Below are 27,463 nucleotides of genomic sequence, written 5' to 3' on the forward strand. Positions count from 1 at the left end.
AAAAATGAAGGAAGAGCTGTCCTTTTTCTGAATGTCTGCAGGGCACTCGGCTTTCTCTTTTTGTTCTGCTGTTTTTCCTGTCACTTGTCTTGATTGTCCTCCCACCATTTGTTTATCATGGGTTTCCTTTATCTCTTAACTTAAATTTTTATCTTCTTTGTTTTTGTCCCCCACTTTGGGTCTCCTCTTTCGCTCTCCATTTTCCCCCAGTCACATATACATTAAGACAGGAGAGTTGGGTTGATAACTATGTGATGATACAGTAAAATTTCAACTTTCTGTGTCCATTGACAGAGTCATTTCCTGGCTGTAAGTTTGAGATCTAAATCATTAAAATATTTTTTAATTAGAAAAATAACTTGTACTTTATGACCTGATTTATTTTTTAATACAACCTAAGGTTTGGGATATATTTTTCCTCTTCTTTTTTATTTTCTAAATTTGTACTAATGAGCACTTATTTTATAATTAAGTAAAGTTTTAAATAATAAAACCATTTGTTTGAAAACCTTTTAAAAGTACACTTAACACTTCTGTTGTTTTTGTACCTTGTTAAACATGGGGTACCGGACATGGTGTAACGTATTTTTGATATCTTGCTATAATTAGTGTCAACATCGAATGCAATGATGCCCTTAAAGGATATAGGGCTGTTTGCTACACTGAAATGCTCTTTGAGTGCTTACATTTGTTTGTTTTTTTATTTCTTCCCCTTTGCTGTCAGGTGGTCCACTTCTTGTCTCAAGGCATCTATTCCTTTCTAAGTTATTTTGGTTTGTGAAACCAAGTAGCAAAGCATTGTTTATTCATTTGTTCAGGAACCATATATGCCAAAACCAAATGAGAAATATCTCTTGTCTTTGATGAGCTAAAACTAATGAAGGACAAGAACATATAAATAGCCATAAATGCCATGTGATACTGTCTTAGTTACTTTTTACTCGTCGCTGAGACAAAATACCTGAAACCCAAAGTTGGGAAAGGAAAGGTTTATTTCTTACAGTTTTTGGAGGTTTCAGTCCACACTCACTTGGCTCCAAGACAGACGGGCATGGCTGGGCCGCCGTGCATGGCGGCTGCAAACAGCAAGCTGGAACCAGCAAAGAGCAAGACACACCTTCTTCCTGCCATTACATCACATCCTGGCTCCACCCCTATGTGGGTGGAGCACTGACACCATCAATCCAAGCAGTAGACAATGAACCAATCACAAATACACAACGCAAACTCATGAGGCCTGGGGGACACAGACATAAACCATGACAGATAGGAACTTGGGAAAAGAAGCAGTTAATTTTGTTGTTGATGTTGAGTCAGGGTCTTGCTCGTAGTTTAAGCTGGTTTTAAACTCGCAGTGTAGCCCAGGCTGCCCTCAAACTCTGGTGGCAGTCTTCCTCCCTCACCCTTCAGAGTGCTGAGATTATCAGTGTGTGCCACCACACTTGGCTATAGAACAGTCAATTCTGAAAGGAAAATGTGAAATCTCAAAGGGAAGTTGACATTTCACTAGAGCATCAAAAGATCTGTGGAATTTTGAATAGTTGTTATATGACTGGGTGTGTATGAGATGATGCTTTAAAAATGGAAAACACATAAATTTATCCTTCTTTACAGGCAAGTAGCACTCCATTGTGTATGGATACCACATTTTCTTGATCCATTTTTTCTGCTGATGGCCATAAAAGGCCCCTTCTAAGCCTGAGCTATTATGAGTTGTGTTGCTATAAACATGGGTGTGGGTTTATCACTGTAATACAAGGTCTTTAACTCTTTGGAAAGATGCCTAAAAGGGGAACAGCTGGGTTTGATGGAATTCTAGTTTTAGTTTTTTGAGGAATTTTCATAACAGTTGCACTAGTTTACGTTCTCACTAGCAGTGTGCAGAGTTTCTTTTTCCTCAACCGTTCTTTCTGGTGTAACATGAAATATCAGTGTCTTTTTAATTTGATTTCTCTGGTGACTAACTATGTTGACCATTTTTTTCATGTGGTTATTGAACATTTGTATTTTTTTCTTCTGAGAAGTGTTTGTTCATTTCAGTTTCCTAGTTTTTGAATGGGATCTTTTTACCCAGTTTTTGAGTGGGGAAAAATCTAATTTTTTTTGAGTTTGTCCTTTTTGATGAACTAACAGAGATTAGTAGTATAGTTAACTGTCTTGTATATGTATATACATACACACATATGTATATGTTTACATATATCTATATAATCTTTTCCCTTTCCTTTCTCCTTTCCCCTATCCCAGTTGTTCTTTTTTAGCACTTTCTTTCTGTTCACAATACTTATTGTACATTTTGGGTCTCATTTACTCTTTCAGTTTTTTTTAACACTAGAGAGAAAATATGATATTTATACATGCAAGACTGGTTTATTTCACTTATGAGTATGATCTCAAGTTGCATCTATTTACTTGGAAAAGCCTCACGTTTATCCTTCTTTATAGCTGAGTAATACTCAGTTGTATAAAAATACCACATCTTTTTATCCATTCCATGATTCATGGTTATTTAGATTGTTTCCAAGACATAGCTATTACAAATTGTACACATATATTGCTTTGCTGTGATGTTTTCAATTCTTCTGGGAAAATACCCAGAAGAAGAATAACTAGATTGAATGGGACCTCCAATCCTAGTTTTTTTGAGGAGTTTCCACACTAATTTCCACAATGATTGTCTCCACTCCTACCAACAATGGAAAAGGGTTCCTTTTTCTTACTTTGTTTAGTTTTCAGCTGTCTTCTGAGTAGGTGATCTTGCCAGACTTCCACAGAGAAGAGTTGTTTCTTTACTATCTGTGGGAAATATTTCTAATTATTTGAGGTTTTTAAAGAACTCTGATTGTGGTGTTGCTAAATTTATGCTAATGATTCAAAGTAGTTTTTAACACAAATTTGCACTTATGTGATGTTTAGAATAGATTGTAAATTTTGGTGGGGTTTTTGTTTTTGTTTGTGTTTTTGTTTTGTTGGTATCAGAAATCAAACTCAGGCTCTCACACTTGCCAGACAGGCATAGTGTCACTGAGCTATGTCGCTGGCCCTAGATTGTAAATTTTGAGAAAGATTTATTTGTATTGCCAAACAACACATTCTGTGTCACATACATCTGTATGTCTCTGGGTAACCCCTTGATCTAGGTATGGAAAAAGACCCAGCAGCCTGCATAGCAGTGTGCATAGTCAGGGTTTATACGTTGTGTAACTTTGATTTTGTTACTTTTATCATATAATGAAAATCAGTCATTTTCATTTTAAAAAGTACATAAGGATTATAAAGCCTAGAATGTTTGAGTGATGTGTATAAATTTACACATGCAATTACTAATGACCTTACATGTTACTCCTTTGTCTTCAAGATTCTCCTATTTGATGGGTTGTCACAACAGAAATAGACGTGCTACTGGCCCCAGCACTTGTTCAGGAATGGGCTATATCCCACCTTGTCACTTTCCATGCTGAGAGTCATTAGCTGTCCTTCACAGTCTAGTGACAGAGACCAAGGCAGGTACCCTCACTGAGAATACAGAATCACCATAATTTTGCTGGAGATGATTTAGCTTTTCCTCCATCAGATCACAGGGCTCCTTGGGTATTAATATCCAGCCACTCCCAGAACACAGCTCCTGTCTTCTGGAGTACAGTCCAGTGGGGCCCAGGTTCTGCCCAACTGTGATGCAGATCCTCTGACCCTTCTCCTGTCCTTCATGTTCCGTCACTGTCAGTAGAGTTGCTGTCTTAGTTACTTTTCTTCTTGTTGAGACAAAAATAGCAAGCACCTAAAGTTAAAGGAGGAAAGATTTATTTCTCACAGTTTATAGAGATTTCAGTCTATATTCTACCAGCTCTGAGGAAGGTGGCATGGCAGAGGATCTCATAGGAGAAACAGTTCATGGCAGGCAGCAGACAGCAAAGCAGCAAAGTTGCAAGCATCAAGCAGCCACCACAGCCCTCTTTCTGTCCCTTATAGTCTATCCAGGCTACACTCCTTAGAGTAGGTAGCACTCACTCCCAGAGTAAACCTTCCCATTATCCATACCCAAAAACTATTTCTAACTAACTTGTGGACCATTTTAGTAATCATATATCCTTAATCCCAGCATCAAAAACTCTAGATCCAGCCACCTCTAAAAAGCCCCACCTATAACCACAGAAAGCTTTGGTGGACATACAGGCGCAAACCATAACAATGCCACTCAGCCCAAATCTTAGTTTCTTCCTTTATCCTGTGATGAAATATAGCTACCAGAGAATTTTTTTACCTTTTTTATTTTCTCTCCCATCCACTATAGCAGCCTTCATCTTTTGTATTTTTCCCCTAAACCATTTGCACTCAAGGTTTAACATTAAGTTTATATGAGAAAATAGCAATGAAAGATGCAGATATTTCAAATGGAAAGAATTTTTAAGCACATAGAACATATTTGCTATTTCCATTTAGGCCTCAGGGTTTTTTTTATGTTTTTGTCTTCATTATTCTCTACAGTTGACGCTATCTTGATTATTCACACTTGAGTACTATGCCTTTAGGAAGAATCTTCCTGAGTTGGTTTGTTTGTTGTTATTGTTATATGGTTTGTTATTTTTGCTTTGTTTTTTGAGGTAAAGTCTTGCTACATTTCAGACTGGCCTTGAACTCACTATGTAGCCGTAGCTAGCCTTGAACACACAGCAATCCTGCCTCATCATCCCAAATGCTAGCATTGTAGAAACACACCACCATGCCTGGCCTCTTCGTAGGTCTTCAACTAGAGAGAATCCAAGGTCATCTTCAGTTCTTCTTCCCCAGTTCCCACTCATGTTTGAATCTTACATATTTGGTCTCTCAAATGAGTCCCTGTCTGTTAATTTTCACTTCTTCTACATTAGTTCAAGGGTTTTTTCTGGCACAGTATTGTAATAACTGAACTACCATTCATTGCCTCTAGCCTTGCCTCTTGTCAGGGTATTCTTTCCATTTTCACCTGAACTCTTGAAGCTTAAGTTGTATTATATTACCCTGTTGGTCAGCAACTCCTTACTGACATATTCTGAATGCATCTCTTAAAACTGACGCAAAACCCAAATCCAAGATAGGATGCTCGAGTTTCTTTGTAAGGCAGTCTCCCAGAACTTAGATTGCATTTTCCATGTGGAAGCAATACGTGGAAAATAGGCTAACAAGCCAGCTGAAACTTCAAATTAAACCCTCCATGATCACCGAGGCCTACGTTTCCATAGAAATAACCTCCCAGATGTCCAATTGGTACATCAAGATGGGGTATGGGCATACGTTGAGGAATTGGAAGAGAACACTCCCTTCTCGTTCTTCTCTGGATATACAGATTTAATAACCACGATAAAACCTAGTATTTGTCAGCTGCCTAAAATGAGTCAGCCTTGAAGTAAGACACTTTGTATATATTTGTCCTCATTTCCCTAACTGCTTTGTAAAATAGTTATATTCTTTTAACAGATGCTTAGCAAATTAATAATTTAAGTAATATCACAAAAGAAATGCTTACCTGACATAAGAGTGTGGGGGGCTGAAAAGATAAGAAGTATGAAATATAAATGACCTTTATTTTTTTTATTTAAGGAGAAAAAGGGAAAAAAAACAGAAAAAGGGTACACGTAATATAAAATTTAAAAAATAAACAGTAAGAAATCACTAGTTAATAGATTACATATTCTCATCTTAGAAATAGTTGTTCAGATTACAAAATTGAATCACATAAAGTGGACTTTCAAACAGTGAGCGTGCAAACAGTTTTGCTTAAATGACCTTTATTTTAAGAATGCGGGAGAGACCCCCGACATCCTGGGGTGTCCCCCCCCCCCCCCGTTGGTGATCTCTCCGTGGAACACGTGGAGTGAGGGCATACATGTAGCTTAGGTTGGGGGTGGTGCCTGAGGGGCATTAGGGATGCACAGGCAGCCCATTGGTATTCTTTTGGCACTAGAGGTAAATTCCTAGGGTGGGGAAGATAGGGCCACAGGTAAAACTCCTAGGGATGGGGGAGATGGAGCTCCTTGGTTCTGCCGGAGGCTTTACGGGCTACAGTGCCTGTCTGGGCCAAAATCCTTTCAAAGAGAATATTGTTAAGCACTACTTTTCAAACTTTAGTAATTCATAGACTCTTTTAATTGAAAAAATAATTGCAGACTCTCAGTATTGATACACGTTATTATAATTTTGCTTAAATACAAACAAACATAAAATTAGGTATATATTTCTCATATTTATACTTCTTGTTCAGTTATAAGCCAAAACAAATTAAGTACAAAATCCAATAAAACAAATGAAATGCAAAATAAGGTTAATATAATATGATAAATGGTGCTTTACTGAAAGCAAATTGCTGCTTATGATGTTCATGCAGAGCTGCCTGCCACTCTAGTTTCCTTTATGGCTTTCATTATTGTTGAGTCTCTTCTTGTGCTACATTTCTTCTAGGATATTGAAGATCCAAGATTGGAACAGTACACAGTGATTGCATCATGGTGTCATTTTGTCCTTCACAGGGTGGGACTGAGTCATTTACATATTAAGTAAGCATTCTTTTTTATTATTTCTTAAAACTAAAGTGGTGTGCTTGGCATTACCATACATATATGGAAATCATATTGTCGTGCTAAGTTAACAAGTTGCCATTGCAATGACCTGGCATATGTTTATATTAATTTATTATAGATAAAAACTTCTTAAAGCAGTTTTGAATAACTCATAGACCCTTGAGAATACATTCTAGATCCCAGTTTGAAAAAAATTTTTTAATGTATTTTAAATCCAGTTTGTATTTATAACCATTATAAAAATGATTCTTATGTATTTATTACAATAGATTTTCCAAATACCTTTACAAGAAAAAACTAGTTTATTATATTTCCTTAAAGCAATAAATCTATATTTCTTCAAAGTGTTATATAATTTAACTTTCATAAATGTAGATATATTAGTTCCCTTTAAAAGTCTAAATGATAAATGTTTCACAGTATTATTGATTATTCTTTTCTAAAGCTAGAGAAGGGAAATTTTAGTTTAACTGAAAAAAGAATACCAGGGCTGGAGGTTTAGCTCAGCGGCATAAGCTCCTGCCTTACAAGCAGGCAGTCGTGAGTTCGATCCCCGGTACCGATAAAAAGGAAAAAAAAAAAAAAAAGAAAGAAAGAAAAAAGAATACCTTCTACCAAAAGTACTAGTCACACAAGACAATAAAGTCTCCAAGAACAGTGAAGAGTCACAATGACATTTGTCTCATGTTGCCATAAACATTGAAGTGGCCTCTTTCTCAGAATAATCAATTCTCATATTTCTCTTTCCTTCCCAATTTCCTTTTCCCCTTCTCAGTTTCTTTGAGTCTTGCATTGCCCTTACTTCCCTTTTTTCTTATTTGCTTTCTTTAATGCAAAGGTGACCTTCTCTTCACAAGAAAGGCTAGTTTGTTACGATACAAACTAATGGCTTAATTTATTCTTCAGCCCATCTTTCTTCAGTTGACAACCAGCTCTGAGGGTAGGGGCAGTGCAGTGTAGGAATGCAGCAAGATGACTTCTAGCAGCACCTCACCCTTCACTCTAAACCAACCACTTCAGTGACCCCTCCAAAGAAGACTGGCTCCTAACTCGGGCCAGGTTGGACAGAAGATCAATTTTGATTTGCCAGATACTATTCATCCCCTCAACACTGTGAAGCACAAAAGCACAACTTAGGGATGGATATCTAAGTGACTGTTTTGCCTTTACAATAAGCTTTGGACCTGTCCTTTTGAGTACTGAGCTAGGAAATGTGTGTGTATCTACTTGCAACTCTTCTATGTTCACAGTGAAGTCCCCTGTGCTGGACAGTGCAGCTGCTGCTGAGTGGACCTCTTGGGGACTGCCATGAGATGTCTAAAGCATCCTCCAGATTCCAGAATGGAATTTATATAGACCTGCACTCTGTAGCCTTAGAAAGTTCCAGTTTCTTCATCTGTAAAGTAGTATGTACATCAGAGCTTTTGTGAAAATTAACTTTTCCTGTGTAAACTGCTTCAAATAATGCCTGGTACTGTGTAGTCAGCAAGCACTTATTTAACATTTACTGTGGTCCAAGCAGTCCAAGAGATAAAGAGATGAAAATGATGTAGTCCTGCCTTATAGGAACTTACATGATTACAAACACAATGTGGCATTGTAATAAGGAATTTAGGGAGTCAGGAAATCCTCATCACACAGCTAAAGCTTAAACTGGATCATAAAGGACAAAAGAGTTTTGCCACTTGGAACAGAATTAGAGGAGACACATTCCAAACTGAAGAAACATATTATGAACACAATAGATGTGAGAGACTGTGGAATCTTGGCTGTGAGATAACATTTAACCTCCTCTCCTGTGCATACCTTTCTAAGCAGGAGGCTGAGGTGGGCTCAGGAAACACAATAACTAGGAAGAGTGTTATTTAACTGCTTTGTCAAGAATTCTTCAAGAATTTAAACTTATAAAACAAGGTGGGAACTGAGGAGTGCTGCTCTGCTGTGGTGCACTTACTGTTACACAATTCTAACACTGAGATGACTACCATGTCACAGGAACAGTAAACTATTGCAGAAAACTTACGTGGTTAGAACAAAAAGCCTTTGTCTTTTAATAGACTTTTTATTAGATTTTCATAGTAAACAGGTTTTACTTTGGCTTCTTATTTAGACAAGGACCTCAGGTCTTCAGATCTTGTCTTTGTGTAATAGCAAGGAACTGTGACTTTTGTTGGGGGGAGTCTAAACCCAAGAAGATTCTTTCCTACTCATGGAATTTCTATTTGTGTACCAAATTAAATCTGTATGTTATCTCCTGAAAAACCTCTTCCTGCTGCTTTGCTTTCGCTTCCTCTCCCCGCCCTTTTAGTCATGTACTGAAAGCTTTGGCAACTGTTGGAGGTGTCAGGTCAGCGTTTTTTACTGTGGAAGAAGAAAAGTTTGGGAACAATGACGTGGCCATATTTGTCACATTTTCCTTTGCTTTTTTTATACAAATGACCCACATGTTCCATTACAAAAGCTTAATGAGAGCACGTTGGCTTATAAACTTTACACTCACATCCTAGAGACAGATTACTGTGTACATGACATATAGAAGATAGTTCCTCAGTGAGTGTCCTTAAAAGCCCATGTACAGCAGTGAGGATTCCTGACTCTGCCTCCAAGGACAGGGAAGATTTTATGGAGTGAGATAATGGTTTGGGGGAGCTACAGGGTTAGAGAAAGCTTTGTCCTCTTTTGCAGTGAACAGATTCTCCTTGGGTGTCTTTAGGGGTTGCTGTCTGTGTAAGGTTTAACAGACTACCTCCACATACCCTCTTCAGGAAAGGGAACTGTATCTAGTTTGAGGATCTCCAGCTTCTTCAGCTGACCAGTTTCAAGACTGAAATCAGGTGTGGATTTGATTGTTTTATATCAAATGTACTTGAAACTGTTGGACTAGAAGCAAACTAATTATAATTGTACCACAGCAGACAAAGTAAAAAACAGTAATGTGTTCTTAAAAGGCTGTCGCAACTTTCAGGGAAATAAGTTGTTCTTGAATAGCTTTATCTAGGGTGTGAAGGACCTGGTCCTGGAAACTCTCAAATATGAAATGGGGCTTTGGATCATGGCATCCTGGCTAGCTAGTAGGGCAGCTTTGGCCATTCTACTCTCCCATACACCATTTCATCCAGAGGATCTGCTTGGAGATTGTAAGGAGCAGATGAACTTTTTTATCAGACATTCCATTTGGGTGCTCTGTATCACACCTGTTCTGGAAAGTAAGGAGGGGCACTGGCATGGGCTGTAGGGCCTCCTGGTTAAGTGCTCCAGGAGACACGCATCTTATTTCTCAAGCACAACTCTAGTGACTCAAGTTTCCAGTTAGGGGAGCGTCAGATTTGAGCAGGGAAAGCTGCAAGTTATTGATTGCCACTGAAGTCATTTCACATAGGCTGTACAGCCCCAAGCTTGCTCTTTGGATAGATCTGCGTCTGGTACAGGTTCTCTAAGAGCCTGGTAGCAGTTAGAATAGTTTTGAAGTGTCTTTATATGTGCCCATACCTAATTAGTGTTGCAATGAAGCCCTCAGAGTTCAGGTTTGTGGCTTAGACAGCAGCTCCATCTGGTGCTCACTGAAGGTGTTTGCTTGGTTCACCTCCTGGGGTGGAATCATGAATACAGATGTGCGCAGAACTGGTAAAGTTGTGAGAGCCAAGATGAGTTTCCCATGCAGCACAGACTCAGGTTGTGTTCCTGCAGAGTCTTGTTCAGCAGTGCTGTTGATAGTGTGATAGCTGCTGATCAACTTGGTAGCCAGCTTTGGACTGGATTCACGTATACTCAAAGTGGGAAATTAGTTTTCATATTTATCAGTCTTGGAAAAAGAAAATATGTTACTTTCAAAGAGAAAACTTAACCCCTTATTGGGGGTGAGCTTAACCTGAGAAACTATTAGTTTAGGATATCTTATTCTTTTGTGTTCAGTGCCACGTAGTATTAAATATGTAGGAGATATATGCATTTGTGTGTGTGTACGTATACATTTAACTTCTTAATGACTGGCAGCAACTGACCTGTGTTAGTTTGCTTTTCCATTTCTGTGACAAAATACCTGAGATAAATACCTTAAAGCAAGGAAAGGTGTATTTCAATTCACAGTTTCAGTTCCTAGTCACTTGTCCCATTACCTTTGTACCTGCAGGGAAGCAGCACATCATAGAGTGCCTATGGCCAAGGAGGCTGCTCACCTCACAGTATCCAGGAGGGGTGACCAGGATCCCAACGTCCCCTCCATAACATTCCTCAGTGACCTGACTTCCTTCTAATAGCTTCACTTCCTGAAGACTCCAACACTCAGCACTCCAACACTCCAGCAGTGTTACAGGCTGGCTGCCACACCTTTAGCATGTGTGTCTCTGTAGGACATCTAAGAGTCAAACCATAACATGCCCTAGACTGTTAATAAAAGTTACTTCTGAATAATAAAATTTCACATTTCCTGTTCTCTTTATACTTCAGAAGAGTTCATAGTAACCATGTACAAAAGAAAAAATAACTTTAAAATAAAACATATAGATAGCTATAGCCTTGTGTCCCAGTACCAGATCTCATCCACTGTGTGAACTTGGGAAGGTACTGTCTTTTCAGGACTTGATCCCTTGTCTGTAAAACAGAAGGACTGAACTAGGGCCCTGCTCAGTTTCACAGTCTGAGGTGTTTGCAGTTGTCCTCTCTCTTTGCCCTCTTCTCAGCCTCTGCCACACTCCTGTGTCTTTCCACAGTACTATCACATTATCTAGTTTCTCTCATCTTAATGTGAGGGAATCCTTTCTGAACCCCCTCCTCCTGTTCCCCTAGCTCTTTCTTTCATTTTCCCACCTAAGCTTTTTGAAAAAGTTGAACAACTTTGCTCTGTTACCTTACTATTCAATTCTCTGCAGTCTGGTTTCCATCCCAGAATATGTAGTATGTGCTGAGGTCTCTGAGGGGCTCACATGGCTAAGTCCAGAGACACATAGATGTAACTCCTTCTCCATTAATTCTCAGCAGTATATGAAACTTTGTCCTTCCCTCTAGGTGATATTTCTTCCTCTGGCTTCTGTCTCATCATACCATACTGTTACTTTTCTGTTCTTGCAGGAGCATTTTCTTTTCCCAGAGTCACCCACCAATGCCCTACCCATTTGATGCTGTTTTCTTTTTGGCCTACATGGTTTTCTGATAATAATTCCCAGAAAAGTGAGAACCATCAAAACTCTCTCTTCTGTGTCCCAAATTTTTTAATTCAAATGCCTACTCTGGTTTTGTTTTTGTTTTGTTTTGCTGGTTTACAAAGTATGAACTTAGAATCTTTCCCTCCTCTGGTGTTGTCTGTCTTAGTAAGTAGTTCCCCACATCATCAGAACACATAAACCCAAAGCCTCAACACCTGTGTTCTCTCCAAATCCCGTCCTTCTTAAACCTGCCTTTCTCACTAGGCATGATAGCACACATCTGCAATCCCAGCAGTCAGGAGGCCACGGTAGACAGATCACTGTGAGTTTAAGGGTAGCCCGGGCTGCATAATGATAGTGAATTCAACTCTGAATTACAAGAGTGAGACCCTGTCTCAAAAACTAAAATAAATTTTTTAGAAATTAGATCTACCTATCTCTTCCTTTCTTGAAAACATACCCTAATGCAGATCCTCATCAAACCTTTATTTGCCCTGTAGGTCTGTAGAGTCTTTTTGCTTCCTGCCCTATCTCTGAAGTTGATTTTCTGTGTAGCTTCCAAAACTGTCTTTTGCAAGTCAGTTTTATTCGAGCTTAACTTACATATACAGAAGTTCAGCTTTAGAGTGCACCTGTGTAAGTTATGACAGACACTTGTTGTATAACCACACAATATTTGCATTGTTTCCAGTTTCTGTCTGTAAACCTTTGTGTACTGTAAAAAGTTTTAGTGTAAAAAGAAATTTTCAATTATGTTGGGCAGATACCTAGGGTTGGGATTGCTAGGATGCAAATTTATATTTAACTATGAGAAACTGCCAAACGTTTCCACAGCGTCTGAACTGTTAGAATTCCCACCAGCAATACATACTGTAAGAATTGCTCCACATCCCACTAGCACTAGCCAGGTTTTTGTTTTGTTTTTGCTTAAATCATTCCAATAAATGTATAGTGGTAGCTCCATGTAGCTTCAACTTGCATTTCTGTATAACTGGTGATATTTAGAATCTCTCACATTTTTATATACAGTTTGTATATCTTTGGTAAAGTATCTGCTCCAATAGTTTACCTGTTTTTTTTTTTAATTGGGATTACTTCCTTTTGTTGAGTTTGAAAAGTTCTTTATATATTCTAGATAAAATGCTTAGATAAATGCACTTTGCAAATAATATTTTATCTGTTATTAGTATCTTTGGCAGACTAAACACTTTAATTTTTATAAGGTTCAAACTATGAGTTTATTCTTTTCTATATTTGGTTTTGCATCTGCAGACTCCACCCAACCTGAAATCATAAAGGTCCTTCATTTTTTTCTCTAAATTGTATAACCACATTTTAGACTTAGTTTTTTGGTTTGAGTTAATTCATGTATGGTGTGAGTTACAGATCAAGGTAGAGTTCATTTCGTTGCCTACAACTATCCAGTTATGCCACCCTACTATTGAAAAGACTGTCTTTTTCACTTTTTTCAAGAATCAGTTGACTGTATTTGTGTGGATAGTTCTGGACTCTATCCTGGTCTGCTCCATCAAAGGTCAGCAGCAAACATTTTCTATAAAGGACCAGATAGCAAGTATTTTAAATTTTGCAAGCAAAAGGCAAAATGAAAGTTATTATTTAGGTACTTGTATAACAAGAGTGAATAAATTGCTATAAATTTTTGGTGAAATTCAAAACATAATGAAGTATAATTTTTTTGTTATACAAGAAGGAAAGTGAAATGGATAAATTTTATTTTATTAGGTTCAAAATTAGTGTTTCCTCCCATCAAAATAGATCATAGCTAAAAAGAACCAAACAGAAAGGTATTTTTCCACCCTCCCCCAAAATATTATTTTTTTCTATAACTTTTGCACTATTTCTTAAATTTTATGTATGATATTAAGTACAGCTGTGACCTAATTTTTCCAAATATAAATCCCACAACACTTTGGGGAAAAAATGGATTACACCCAGGTAGAGTGACACATGCCTGTAATCCTAGCATGTAGGAGGCAGAAACAGGAGGATTACCTCAAAGTCAAGGCCAGCCTGGGCTACATAGTGAGTTCAAGGCCAGGCTGAACTACTTAGTGAGAGTCTATCTCAGAAACCAAACCAAAACAAGAAAGATTACAAATGTTCATCTACTAGTGCATATCTGTAGTGGAATCATACATATTTGAACTTTGAAAAATATCTCTTCACACAAGTGATACATATACCTGTGAAAACCATGCTTTGTAGAGTGCCAAAACTACTGCAAAGCAGTCTCTATTATAAATCCTTAATTCTCTTACCGTAGCATAAAAGTAGTCTTGACAATGTAAACAAAGGAGAAGGACTATTGCAATTTCATATCATTTTTACTTATCACAAAGCATTCTTCCTTTGATTTGTTTTAACCATTTAAAATTATCAAAAGCATCCTCACGTTGGGAAACAAAACACAGGACCAGCTAGATTTAGCCTTGGAGCTATAATTTGCTTACCTACCCCTTGTACCGCTCTCACCCTATCCATGTTTCTATCATTTCATAAAAACCATTATGTCAAGATTACTATAGCTTTATACGGTATAGAATTCAGATAGTGTCAGTTTTCCAACTTGTTCTTTTTAAAAATTATTTCTTACTTTACTGTATAAATTTTATTAAGAGCAGAAATATTTATTGGGAGAAAGCAACCTTCTGTCTGAGAGAGAGACATAAGGGTCCCTAGTTGATTGTCAAAGACTCTGTAATCTCTAGGGATTTTTATAGAATAAAACCATGAGGTGAGGTGAGACTAAAATTGGGGAAAACTGGGAACTTGTGAGGTAGACAGGCTTTAGGTAGGACAGAGGTATGGTCAGCCAATAAATTTAATTGTTCAGGTAAAATTGACCAAATCAGGGACAAATGGGAAAGTGAGTCACATAGCAAGGAGCATTCTTACAATGACTCTCTGTAGGGGGTTGGGATGATGACTCCTGGCTTCTCAAAGTGATCCAGATTTAATCCCTAAGGGTTCTACTTAAGGGTGTGATCGCATTTGTTTTCCTTCTGTTCTGAGACCTGGCCCACAGCAAGAGGTGTGTGTTTCCTCCAAGGTTACAAGACATCTGGTCCTCTGTGCCAGCTTCTTTGAGAGTATAGCCCTGTCTGACTGCCTATAATATTTCTAACTAGCTCAGCTGCCTAGAACATTCCCTACTCCCCCTTCCCCATTCCCCATTCCCCATTCCCCATTTCCATGAGGGAAAAATGAGCGATGACTGATCTAGCTTCTTAAGGCTGAAAGGGGTCGTAGTTAGTGACCAGCAGTCAGAGATACTCTACAGAGCTTCTAACTAATGGCCTTCAGTAGATATCAGGCATATTCATCTTAAGTGAGTGGGTGTACAACTTTAAATCTGAAGGAGACAAAGCCAAAGAAACAATTAAGTATGCATGGGTCAAATAATAGAATCAACAGGATTATTATGAGTAATAAACAGTTAACTGAGTTAACAAACAGTTCCACCAAGAGGAGCTAGTAATGGCTTCCTATAAGAAGGATAAGGACAAGGTCTAGGAAATTTTAGAATCTGACAAGTCACTGATTTGTCATTTAATATGTTGAACAGTTAATTGAGATATTAGCAAAAGTCTTTATAATTGCATAAGTGCTCCTGTGCTGTTAGAATGTCTAATGCCATCTGATTTGGGAGGATGGCCTATTTTATTAATTTTATCTTTTTTATTTATCAGAGAGATCAACTGCAATGTCATTTAAGACCTATGGTGTGTAGTTAATTAAGGCTTCAATATGCATTGTATAACCTTTTGCTGGACATGATCTGGTGGATCCAAGTGAAAGATATCTAAAAGAAATCTAGCATATTTGTTATTGGTTTAATCTGTATGATGCTTCTAGGCAAGAACAAACTTTTAATCAAAGCATATATAATCAGAGAATATATGCAAAGGTATATATATATATATATATTTTATATATATGCATTAGCATTGGAGTTGACAGGTAAGTTTAGAAACTGTTTCCAAGTTATAGCAAAAGGTCTTAGGACCTTTTATTGATGGAATGTGACATTCTGTCATAAATCCCTCTAGCTTTAGTTATAATTATCTCTAAATTTTTGATAATGTAGGAGAACCATATTAATACATTATTTTGGCAAATGAAACTTAAGCTTTTATATATGAACAACAATATGTACTATAGTTGTAAAAACTAGTCTCAGCATCATTTTGATTACTTGGCAACTTGGATATATATTTGTATTACAGCATTTATACAGGATAAAATTTCTCCCAGATTGGAGTCAGGCTTTTAGGCATAACTAAGAGGAAGGAGTGAAGAGAAAGTTATCCCAGTTACAGTTTAAGCAACCTATATTTTAGTGACTGTATTGAGGTACAGTACCTGGAAGGAATACCAGATTTGAGGAGGACAGAGACAGGTGCCAATGTCCAGCAATCAGCTGGGGTTTTTTTATTTTTTATTTTTTAACCTCTTGTCAGGATTACTCAGGGCTCCTCTGCAGAGATGACAGGCAGAGATGACAGTCTGGCCAGAGGGAGGCAGCAAGTTGCCCCCAAGGCCCTTTAGTCCTGCTGGACCAACTGATAGGGTGGGTCTGGACACTGGGGTCCGGTGATCCCCTTTGCAGTCAGAGCATAGCTTGGGGGTCTCTTAAGGCACTTCCTCTTAAAGTGGCCTGGCTTGTGGCAGCAATAACAGGTAGGTGTCATCATCAGGCTCTTCTTGGAGCCCCGAGAATCAGACTTAAGGTCTGTGTTTTTAAGACCACAATAAAGGCAGCCATTTTTTGGTCTCTTTGTTTTCTCTCTTTGGTTTTCTCCCAATCCTGATTATAGAATACTAAGGAAGTAGTTTTATTAGTGCCTCTGATAAATGATCAAGAAGTCAGAGAAGTTTTTACCCTTCTCCCGAGAAACAGCTGACAATTTAAAATAACTAAAAGGCTTGGTTTTTGTCCTTCGTAGACTTTGGAGAATATACATTTGAAAATGTCTCCTGTATTGTTGTCAGGCCACTTGGGTTCTTGGGTGGGAACAGCTTGTGCACCAGTGGGAACTGATAGTTCTCTTGGCTGTCTATCTTCTGGCCTTTTAAAATTAACCATATGATATTTGTCTCTAAATGCAGTAGCAGCTTGGAATGCTACTTGTCTCTCACTGGAAGTCAATGTTTGATTTAAAAGTAACATTACATCTTTCCAGCCTAGCTTATGGTTCTGAGTAAATCTTCTAAAGACATTAATGTACTTATCAGGGTCATCTGAAAGTTTTCCTAGTTCTAGCTCAATTTGCTTTAAATCACACAGAGAAAGGACCTATGAATGAGAGTGGTCTCATAAGGATTATTATTATACCTGGAGCATAGATAAGAATTATCTCAATGCAAAGAAAGTTTGAATATACAGAAATTCTAACCACTTTTCTCTTTCTTATAGTATGATTTTAGTTGTAAAAGTATATCGTAATTAATACTTGACTCTGTATTCCATTTTGGATGTAGAGGTAATTATGCCATGTACACATGCAGAGAAATACCAATTGGCTCTTTTTCAACATGGAAAAGTTGAATATCTTTTAGTGCTTAAGAAAACATTCCAAAGGAGTAAGGGGCTTTGGCATTGAGTTGTCCACATCTCCATCCAATGATCTCAGTGGAAGAACTCCAAAGGATATAGGGGAACAAAACTCCTGACCTGCAATATGTCTGGAACAAGTTCATGTTCTCTAAAATTGGAGAATGAATTTTAGGAACATCAGAGATTAAGAGCAGAAATATTTATTGAGAGAAAGAAAGCTTTTGTCTGAGAGAGAGACAGAAGGGCTCCCACATGGGCTGCCCTCTATATAAATTTTAAAGTCAACTTGACATACGGAAAGTTATGCTCTGATTTTGATTGGAATTATGTTGAACCTAAAGAGCATTTATGGGAAATTGCTATCTTAGTATCAAAAGAACTTGGTAAATCTCTCCATTTATTTGGATTTTCTTTGATTCTTTTATCAGTGTTTTATAACTTTGCCCATATTGATCTTGGAATTTGCACATATTTTGTTAGGTTTATACCTATTTCATGTTCTCTAGCCAGAGAGGTCTTTTTAAAAATTCAGATTGTAAACTGGGCACAGTGGTGCACACTTATAATCCCAGCACTTAGGAAGCTGAGGTAGGAGGACACCACAAATCTAAGGCCAGCCTGGGCCACATAATGAGTTCAAGGCCACCCTGAACTACAACATATGAGACCCTGTCTCAAAAAAAAAAAAAAATGCAGATTGTATTCTGTTGTTTCCCCTATTCAAAACTGCTCTGAAGTCTATAATCTGTGAAAGCCTAATGTCCTTACCAAGTCCGGCCCCTTCTCTGTTTTTCAGCTGAATTTTATGCTACTCTTCCCCTCATTCACAGTGTTCAAGTCTCAGATGAGGAGGAAATGGTTTATCTACTAAAGGGTATCATTGTTAGACTATCTTAAAGGGTACACACAAATGTTTTCAAACACAATCTACAAATGTGTTTTAACCTTACTAGGTCACTGGCCTCTTTCTATTTCTTTAGTCCTTAAGTCTGTAAGTCTCCCACTAAAGCAAAATGCTTTAGAACTGTTGGTTATGAAGACCTTTATGTATATTAGCTAAAGAAAATATTTTCATTCCTTAGCAACATACTGAAACTTGGGAAAAAAAGGCGAGTTTAGTGACAGATTAAGGATTGTCACTGTCATTGTACATGGATGAAGTTAAAATAGTTTTTACAAGCCTACTGCCAATTTATTACAGTATTCAAAGCAGAAGCATAGGACTGTCCTGGTGTTCTGTGGGAAGGTCTGCAGCCATGAGCTTAGGATGAGAGAGCGAGCCACAGATTCATTGTTTCAAACAGACCTTAAAACCAATACATTTAATCAACCAATGTTTATTCATTATGTTAGACACACACAGATGAATAAGACTAACCCAGGCCTTAGAGGAGCCCCAAAACTAGTGATAAAACAGATGGTTAAAACTGAAGTGCTTGTTCAGGGAGCCATAGTTCAAGGGGCTTTAGTAATCCAAGGAGAAATGAACAGCCCTCCGGGATTACAACATAGTATGACTGGTTGGTTTTCAAGACATGAGGCTGGAAGGGGAGGCAAGGACCGTCTTATGAAGGGTTTAAGGACTTTCATCCCATTCTTTAGCTCAGACATTTACCTCACTGTCTTTAGAATCACCTTGGGAACTTGTTAGAAATTCAGATTCTTGGATTCCTGCCCCCTGAGATTGATTAGAGCAATGGTGATTCCCCAGGAGGTTCTCAGCTGGCAGTCCTCACTAGGCACACTAACATTTAGAAGCCAATGCGTGAGGTAAAATTTAGCCACAGAATAGTTAAGCTCATTAATAATATGATCATATTAATATTTTTAGAAAGTTAAATCTGATAGTATTGTAGAACCATGGAATCACCTGAGATTAAAAAGCAAATTCTGAGTTAGTAGGTCCGGGGTTGGATCTAAGGTAACTACATTTCTAACAAGTTCCCAGGTGAAGCAAGTGTTGCTTCACCTGAGAACCACACTTTAATTAGCAAAGGGAATCGAGGATGGATTAGAGTGAGGTAAGATTATAGTATGGAGATCAGCTAGGAGCTTATCATAGTAATTCACATAAGAGATAGTATGTGATCTACTATGACAAAAATGGGTTCCAGGGAAATGTAATATAAAATTTTCAGTAATATTTGGAGTTAAAAGTAGATGAAGGTTAGCTATCTAGGTGGGTATCAATAATATTAAACAAAATATAAGATAAAGAAAGAATAAGATGGGGGCTCCAAATGTGGAATAGGGCTGCTTAGAGATCAGTTTCTTAGAGTTGAGAAATGAATAGCCAGAGGAGGGTTCATTTTGAATTCACTGAATTTAAGAGTCTATGAAGTATCTAAAATTCTAACAGTGGATAGAAGAAACATAGAGGACTAAAGAAGTGATAGAGATTGGTTGAAAACAGAAAAAACAGCATGAAAGACATTTCCAGGCAGAGTGGAAATAGCTCAGTGATAGAACATTTGCCTACCACAAGTGAGACCCTGACTGTGATAACCAGAACATAGGGGTAGGGGAGTGCATTTCTAGGAAATAAATGCCATGGCAAAGATTCTGAATATTTCCAAGTGTTCAGGCATGGTGTCAGTCCTGTAATCGCCACTACTCTAGAGGCAAGCTTGGGCAATTTAGCAAGGCCATGTGTTAGAATAAAAAATAAACAAACAGAACTTTGGGTGTAATTCAATGCTTGAGTACTCCTGGGTTCAGTTCCCAGTACTGAATATGAAATATAATGTAAAAATTATAGTTAAAAGGCTAACTTCCCAAGATGCTGGCAGGAAAGGAAATTCTAATGATTACAACTCACTTTATCTTTCAATCTTTTCATTTAAGTAAAGTTAAAAACTAGAGTCACTCATGATGGTAAGCCTCTCAGTTTTCTCATTGTTTTTTGTTTTTTTTTCCTCTCACAGGTTGATCATTCATAGAAGAGCTGCAATAACAACATAGAGAAGGTGAAAATTTAACAAAAGTTTTGCCATGCACTGAAAGAAAAGTATTGTCTGTGAAGCTCTATTTTTTAAAATGTCTGCTTGTAACACCTTTACTGAACATGTTTGGAAACCAGGTGAATGCAAGAATTGCTTTAAGCCTAAAAGCTTACACCAGCTCCCCCCAGACTCTGAGAGGCCACCCATCACCCATGGCAATGTGAAAACGAATGCCAATCACAGTAACAACCACCGCATCAGGAACACCGGAAATTTCCGGCCCCCTGTGGCTAAAAAACCTACAATAGCTGTGAAGCCCACTATGATGGTGGCAGATGGGCAAAGTGTATGTGGTGAGCTTAGCATCCAAGAACACTGTGAGAACAAACCTGTTGTCATAGGGTGGAACCGAAACAGGATTGCCTTGAATCCGAAACCACTTAACAATAATAATGAAAATGAGATTGAAGGATTTAGCCATATTCCTAAACCTTATGACAATAATGATAGTGCAAAGAAGGTATCAAATAATAATAATGGACTAACTGAAGTGTTAAAAGAGATAGCAGGCCTGGATACTACCCCCCAGATAAGAGGAAATGAAACAAACTCCAGAGAAACATTCTTAGGAAGAATAAATGATTGCTACAAACGCTCACTGGAAAGAAAGCTCCCACCAAGCTGTATGATGGGCGGGATAAAGGATTCTCAGGGCAAGCATGTCATTCTGAGTGGGAGCACAGAAGTCATCAGCAATGAAGGAGGCCGCTTCTGCTACCCAGAGTTCTCTAGTGGCGAGGAGAGTGAAGAAGACATTCTTTACAGCAACATGGAAGGGGAGCATGAGAGCTGGGATGAGAGTGATGAGGAGCTGCTGGCCATGGAGATCCGCATGAGAGGGCAGCCTCGCTTTGCTAACTTCAGGGCAAACACTTTATCTCCTGTGCGATTCTTTGTGGACAAAAAATGGAATACCATCCCTCTACGAAATAAGTCACTGCAGAGAATTTGTGCCGTGGACTATGATGACAGCTACGATGAGATTCTGAATGGATACAATGAAAATTCTACAGCCTCCTGTGGACAAGGAAGCATTCAGAGTATGGTGTCCTCAGATTCCACATCACCGGATTCCTCCTTAACAGAAGAATCACATTCTGAGACAGCCAGTAGTTTATCCCAGAAAATTTGTAATAGGGGGGTGTCTCCTGGTAACCCTGGAGAGTCTAAAGACATAAAGGAAAATAATCAAGAGAAAGACTTGTCACAGGCCTCCAAAAGCTCCGTAAAAGTTCCAGAGACACACAAAGCAGTCCTTGCTCTTCGATTAGAAGAGAAGGATGGCAAAATTGCTGTACAAACTGAGAAACAAGAAAGCAAAGCCTCTACAGATATTGCTGGGCAAGCAGTCACCATAAACCTCGTCCCTGTAGAGGAGCAAGCGAAGCCCTACCGAGTTGTAAATCTGGAACAGCCATTGTGCAAGCCATATACTGTCGTAGATGTGTCAGCATCCATGGCCAGTGAGCACCTTGAGGGTGCTGTCAGCAGCCCTAAAACCAAAAGCTCATCCTCCACTCCAAACTCACCAGTAACATCGCCTGCATTAACCCCAGGACAAATAAATTCCCATTTCCAAAAATCCAGTGCAATCCGATACCAGGAAGTGTGGACTTCCAGCACCAGTCCACGACAGAAGATTCCTAAAGTGGAATTAATTCCTGGCGGAAATGGACCAAATGTCCCTCCAAGGAAAAACTGTCACAAGTCAGCACCTACTTCACCCACAGCTACAAACATTTCCTCCAAAACCATCCCCGTTAAGTCACCTAATTTGTCTGAAATAAAATTTAATAGTTACAATAATGCTGGTATGCCACCTTTTCCAATTATCATTCATGATGAACCAACTTATGCTCGGAGTTCCAAAAATGCTATTAAAGTTCCTATTGTTATTAATCCAAATGCCTATGACAATCTAGCCATCTATAAGAGTTTTCTGGGAACAAGTGGAGAACTCTCAGTGAAGGAAAAAACCACAAGTGTAATAAGCCATACTTATGAAGAAATAGAGACTGAAAGCCAAGTGTCTGATAACACCACTGGCAAACTCACTGAAAGTCCCCAGGCTAAAGCGTTTTCAAACAGCACAGAGCGCAAAAAGGGCTCAGTTGCACAGAAGGTTCAGGAGTTTAACAGCTGTCTCAACAGAGATCAGGCTTCCCCACAGAGAAACTATAGTTCTAGCCACAGCTCCCCAGCGAAAATCCAGAGAACCACTCAAGAGCCTGTGTCCAAAACAGAAAGCACACAGGAGTCTCAAATGCCAGCCAGCACTGGCAGCACCAGGGAGAAGGCAAGCACCGTGCTCTCGCAGATTGTAGCTTCTATCCAGCCCCCCCAGTCACCTCCAGAAACACCTCAGTCTGGCCCTAAAGCTTGTAGCGTAGAAGAGCTTTATGCCATTCCTCCTGATGCAGATGCTGTGAAAAGCATGCCTAAGAGCACAGCAGTCCGGCCCAAGTCTCTCTTTACATCTCAGCCTGGAGTTGAGGCCGAAGCGCCTCAGACCACAGAGAATCCCAGCACCAAAGTGCAGAAAGACCTATTTGCAAAGCCTATCACCTCTCCTCCCTCCAAATTAGTGACCAGTCCCCAAAGTGAGCCAGCGCCCCCCTTCCCCCCACCACGATCCACTTCCTCTCCTTACCACGCAAGTAACCTTCTGCAGAGGCATTTCACCAACTGGACAAAGCCAACCAGCCCCACCAGATCCACAGAAGCTGAATCCATTTTGCACTCTGAAGGCAGTAGGCGGGCAGCTGAGGCAAAGCCTAAACGCTGGATATCATTTAAAAGCTTCTTCCGCCGTCGGAAAGCAGACGAGGAGGATGACAAAGAAAAAGAGAGAGAGAAAGGAAAACTGGTGGGCCTTGATGGCACAGTCATCCACATGCTGCCTCCTCCTCCAGTTCAGCGCCATCACTGGTTTACAGAGGCAAAAGGAGAGTCTAGTGAGAAGCCGTCCATTGTGTTCATGTACAGGTGTGACCCTGCCCAAGGCCAGCTCAGTGTGGAACAGAGCAAGGTCGGGGCTGAGCAGACAACAGGCACAGAGAAGGATAGAACAGAGAATGTCTCACTGCAGAACTCAGAGAAAAAGAAAAATAGTCATACTTCTCCATCACAGATTCCTGAGAAAGTTCCCAGGTATGTAAAACAGGATGACAGAATACGGGGAATCTTTAAACACATTTTCATGTGTAAGTTTTTTATATCTTTTAAGATTGCACAAGAACCATTTCTGTTTATATAAGTAGCACTCTGTGCCCATCATCCATCTTTATAACTGTATTCCAAGATTGGAATATTATTAAAGTGTTCTTACTGCGCTGAACAAGGTTTATGACCCTGGTTCTGTAGCTAAAGCAGCCTGCTGCATTCCAGTGAATGCAGAGGGTTTTAACATAGAAAAGCAAAAATAGCACCATAATAGTAATAAATAATACATTGTTCTGAAATGTTGTGAATAAACAGAATCAAATGAATGCTTTTCCCTCACTATAAATGAAGTAAAACTCTTCGAGCAGTTCTTTTTTGGCTTTTACCAAGGTGTTATCTCCAGATGTATTACTTTAAGGGACTATTTGATTTTTTATAGCTGTCTCTTTCTGTTCTCTCTTTAAGTGTCGTGGGGAGCAGGGTAAGCAGTTTAAAGATACATAGCATGTAGGAGAAAGAAAGGTTGGTTCTTAAGAGTGAGGTTTGATGGTTTGATGGTACAGCCCCATATCCACATGAGCTTTCAGGCATTAGTTTTCTTTAATACCTTAATAACTTTCTACTGATCACCTACTCTATGCATGGTACATTCCAGATACTTTTCTTAAATCCTTGTGAAGCCCTATAAATTAACTATTTTTTTTAGAAGAAGAAATGAAAATTAGGACAGTTAAGAATTGGTCAGAATTGCAGAGCTAGTACTTGTCAGAATTGGAATTGATACCCTGATAGTTTTACTCTAAAATGTTTTCTTCCTAAAATTTTTCATCATTAATGAGTATAACGTCCAACAAAGGGCTGGAGATATAGCACAGTGGTAGTATTTGCCTGGCATGCATGAGGCCCTAGACTTGGTCACCAGCCTGCAAAAAGAAAGACAAATCAAAAAGTAAACTTAAAATATTTTAATTTACTTGTGTCATTTACATCAATAATTTAAGGTGCCTGTTTTTCTTTCTCATTTGTATTATAGGCACAATTAATTAACTTCCATTAAAAATAAGGAGCAGTTATCTCCTTGACACATAGGATGATTTCCTTATACTCCCTGCTCATTTTATTCTTTTTTATTTATTATTATTTTATTATTTTTTTATTTAGGGGGATATCAGGGATCGAACTCACGACCTCACACTTGCCAAGCAGGTACTTATGCCACTGAGCTAAGTCTCCAGCCTTTCATTTTATTTTTAAACAATAATATACTCTGAATATTTTAATCTTCTGATTCTGAGTCTTTCTGCCTCCTGGCTTATAGTAAATATTCACTATCTGGCCTGCTTTCTCTCTGGCAAGGACAGCAACCCAAATTGATTCTTACCAGTTTTTCTTCAGAAAATTATAAATGAAAATGAGGTGAACTCTTCACTTTCCTAGCAAAATGTTAGGAAGCTTTACATATATTCTTCACTAAAATAAGCTTTTTACATACCTCCAAATATGTCAAAATGTTGGCAAGTTCCTGTTTTCCTTAAATCCATATAATAAAGCAACGAGAATGGTGGTAATGTATTCCTGGAAATGATAGTCTTGTCATTGATGGCTGAGTGTTTTCCATTTTTGCATGTTCAATGATAGAATAGTAATAAATGCATGTATTGGCAGCTACTATTTTAATTTAGAAAAGAGGCAATTTAAACTGCACACATAGTTGGTATTTCCTAAAAGGGGTAGCAGACAGTTCCTACAGATTGATAAATGGCTTTACTCCTAATTGAGTATGGCTGTGGTGAATTTAGTCACACCCTGGATGGCAGAGCCCAGCAATGATTTGGCCTTTCTTCTGCGAAATGTGACTCTCCTTTTACTGCATGCCACTATATGTGGGCTCTGGGGCATCCCAGGTCTGAAGCACGGCAGACTACTGACTGTCCAGCTTACATTTCACAGATTTCTTGTATGTGGGCCAGTCATATCTTCCAGAATGTATCAGTTTTTATAGGTAACTTTCCAACAGATGCCAGGTGAGGTTGATGCTGCTGGTCCTTGGACCACATTTTAGAACCACGTGTCTCACCATCATTCTAAATATCCATGAAAAGCCATAATGAAGCTGTTCCTAGAGGCACATTTATATTTTCTTCCTTCATAATGACCCAAACTATGTAGAAAAAGAAGTATTCTTACATTGTTCTTAACCTTATGAAAAGTTTAAAACATGAATATGCATATTGAAAAAATACACAATTTGCTTTTTAAATAATTACCTCATTTACTTGGATGTGCCATTGGTATTTACTTGAAGCAACTTGAGAGGAAAAACATTGCAATCAAATGTCAGCATTTGTGTTTCTGGCTTGATGGCAGTGTGAGCATTAAATTACCATCACACAGCTAGGAACATGCTGCTTGAAGAAATGAAAATGTAGTATTTTAAAATATATATAAATAAATGAAGTTTCCAAATCTAAACTGTGTATAAGGAATGAAGAATGAAAAAAAAAAAAAATACTGGAGGCCAGACCCCAGGCTCTGAGACATAAGAGACTTTATAGAGCCTTTCCTTATGCACTTAGAGTCATCTGTTTGACTTTTCTCGAGATACAAATATAGTATAGTATGTGCCCTTAGGTCCTGGAACAGTAGGGGCAAGAGTATTGTTGAAATAATGGACTTGTGTTCAACTTCAGCTTTGACTCTCTGTCTGAGCTTTCAGTGTACTGACCTAAGTGATACCAATCACATAGAATTAACTAGATGATTCATGAGAAACATGCAATGGGCTTGGCACACAAATTGAGTCTGACGCATACTGGGTGCCTTCAGATGTCAGTAGCTCTTCTGCCCTCAATGCAATAAATGCTAAAGGCACAGAGAGAAGAGAATGGAGACAGAGCAGGCAGAAGCAAGATGTGACTGTAAAAGGATAATGAATAGCCTAGTAGTTCTAAAACAGTTGACCTTATAGAGTTAGACAGTGGTTACCAATGGCTGGAGTGCTGGGGGGAGGTGGTGGTGTGCAAAGTGAGATGATGTCAGAGGATACACAGTTAGACTGGATCCACTGCACAGCATGGTGGCCACAGCTGATGCATCATGTATTTCCAGACCACCGAAGGAGTAGGTCATCATCACAGAAAAATGATAAGCAGACGAAGTGATATGTTAATTATTTTTCTTTCCTCTTTCTACAGTATATACATTTGTTACTATATGTACTCAATATCACTTTATACTCCATAAATGTATACAATTGTTATTTTGCATTTAAAAGACTAAAAACAAAAAATCCAGTAGTTCAAGTATGATCTCAGTGAGATCAAACAGTGACCATACAAAGTTTAATATTGATACAGTTTAAGTCTCAAACGTCATCAAAAGGCACAAGGCTAAAGTTTTGCTTACCAGGCTAGAGTGTTCCTGGGAGGAACAGAGCCTTAGTGGAGTCTGCTGAGAAGTGAGGTCACTGTCCCCCGTCCTTTCTTGTCACTTTGCTTCTTCCACATTCATGCCTTCCATGACATGGAACCTCATCAGAGGTCCAAAGGCAGTGGTACAAGCAACCATGGACTGATGCTTGTGAAACCATGAGTCAAATAAACCTTATTTCCTTATAATCTGGCTAGGCAAAATACAAACACACTTGTCTTTGCTGTTGACCTTTGTACCGATGGTGCAGAAATAATTGTGGGCTTAATTACTTGCATTAAATAAGTCAAAGCCACGGCACCATATTGTACTAAGAGTTTAAAGGAAAAAAAAGTTCTCTTAAGTATGCCTTTTATGAAGAAGTAAATTTTACTGGCTCTCAATTGTTGAGTAACTGCTCTTTTTTTAATTCTATGTGATGAAACAGGGCCTGCATGTAGAGTACTCTGGCTGCATACCAAAGTATGATGTGTGTACTAAAGAAGAAATACTTGTGAAATAGTGTGAATTAGGACCTCTCTTTCATAGACTACTTTGAAGGAACAGAAGGCAGACCAATGACAGTTATTCAGACAAGTATTTGGCAGATATTTTCGT

At 38.6% G+C, this 27,463-nt stretch overlaps 1 protein-coding gene across 12 annotated transcripts in view; it reads left to right on the plus strand.

The window, feature by feature from the left end:
- Positions 1–27,463, plus strand: part of Peak1 (pseudopodium enriched atypical kinase 1) — a 305,892-nt gene that overhangs the window by 220,626 nt on the left and 57,803 nt on the right. For 8 of the 12 annotated variants that reach the window (XM_013145602.3, XM_023562286.2, XM_003463602.5 and 5 more), the window contains 2 exons: positions 6,436–6,530; positions 20,198–23,425. In XM_013145602.3, the coding sequence (XP_013001056.1) occupies positions 20,310–23,425 (3,116 nt within the window). In that variant the 5' untranslated portion in view covers positions 6,436–6,530; positions 20,198–20,309. Of the gene's footprint in view, positions 1–6,435; positions 6,531–7,804; positions 7,961–20,197; positions 23,426–27,463 lie in introns of all 12 variants that reach the window. The other 4 variants (XM_013145603.3, XM_063243512.1, XM_013145604.3 and 1 more) reach the window with 2 other exon arrangements.

Source organism: Cavia porcellus, unplaced genomic scaffold, assembly GCF_034190915.1.
Source record: "Cavia porcellus strain 051 isolate PalLab524CR breed Dunkin Hartley unplaced genomic scaffold, mCavPor4.1 scaffold_38, whole genome shotgun sequence".
NCBI classification, from domain to species: domain Eukaryota; kingdom Metazoa; phylum Chordata; class Mammalia; order Rodentia; family Caviidae; genus Cavia; species Cavia porcellus.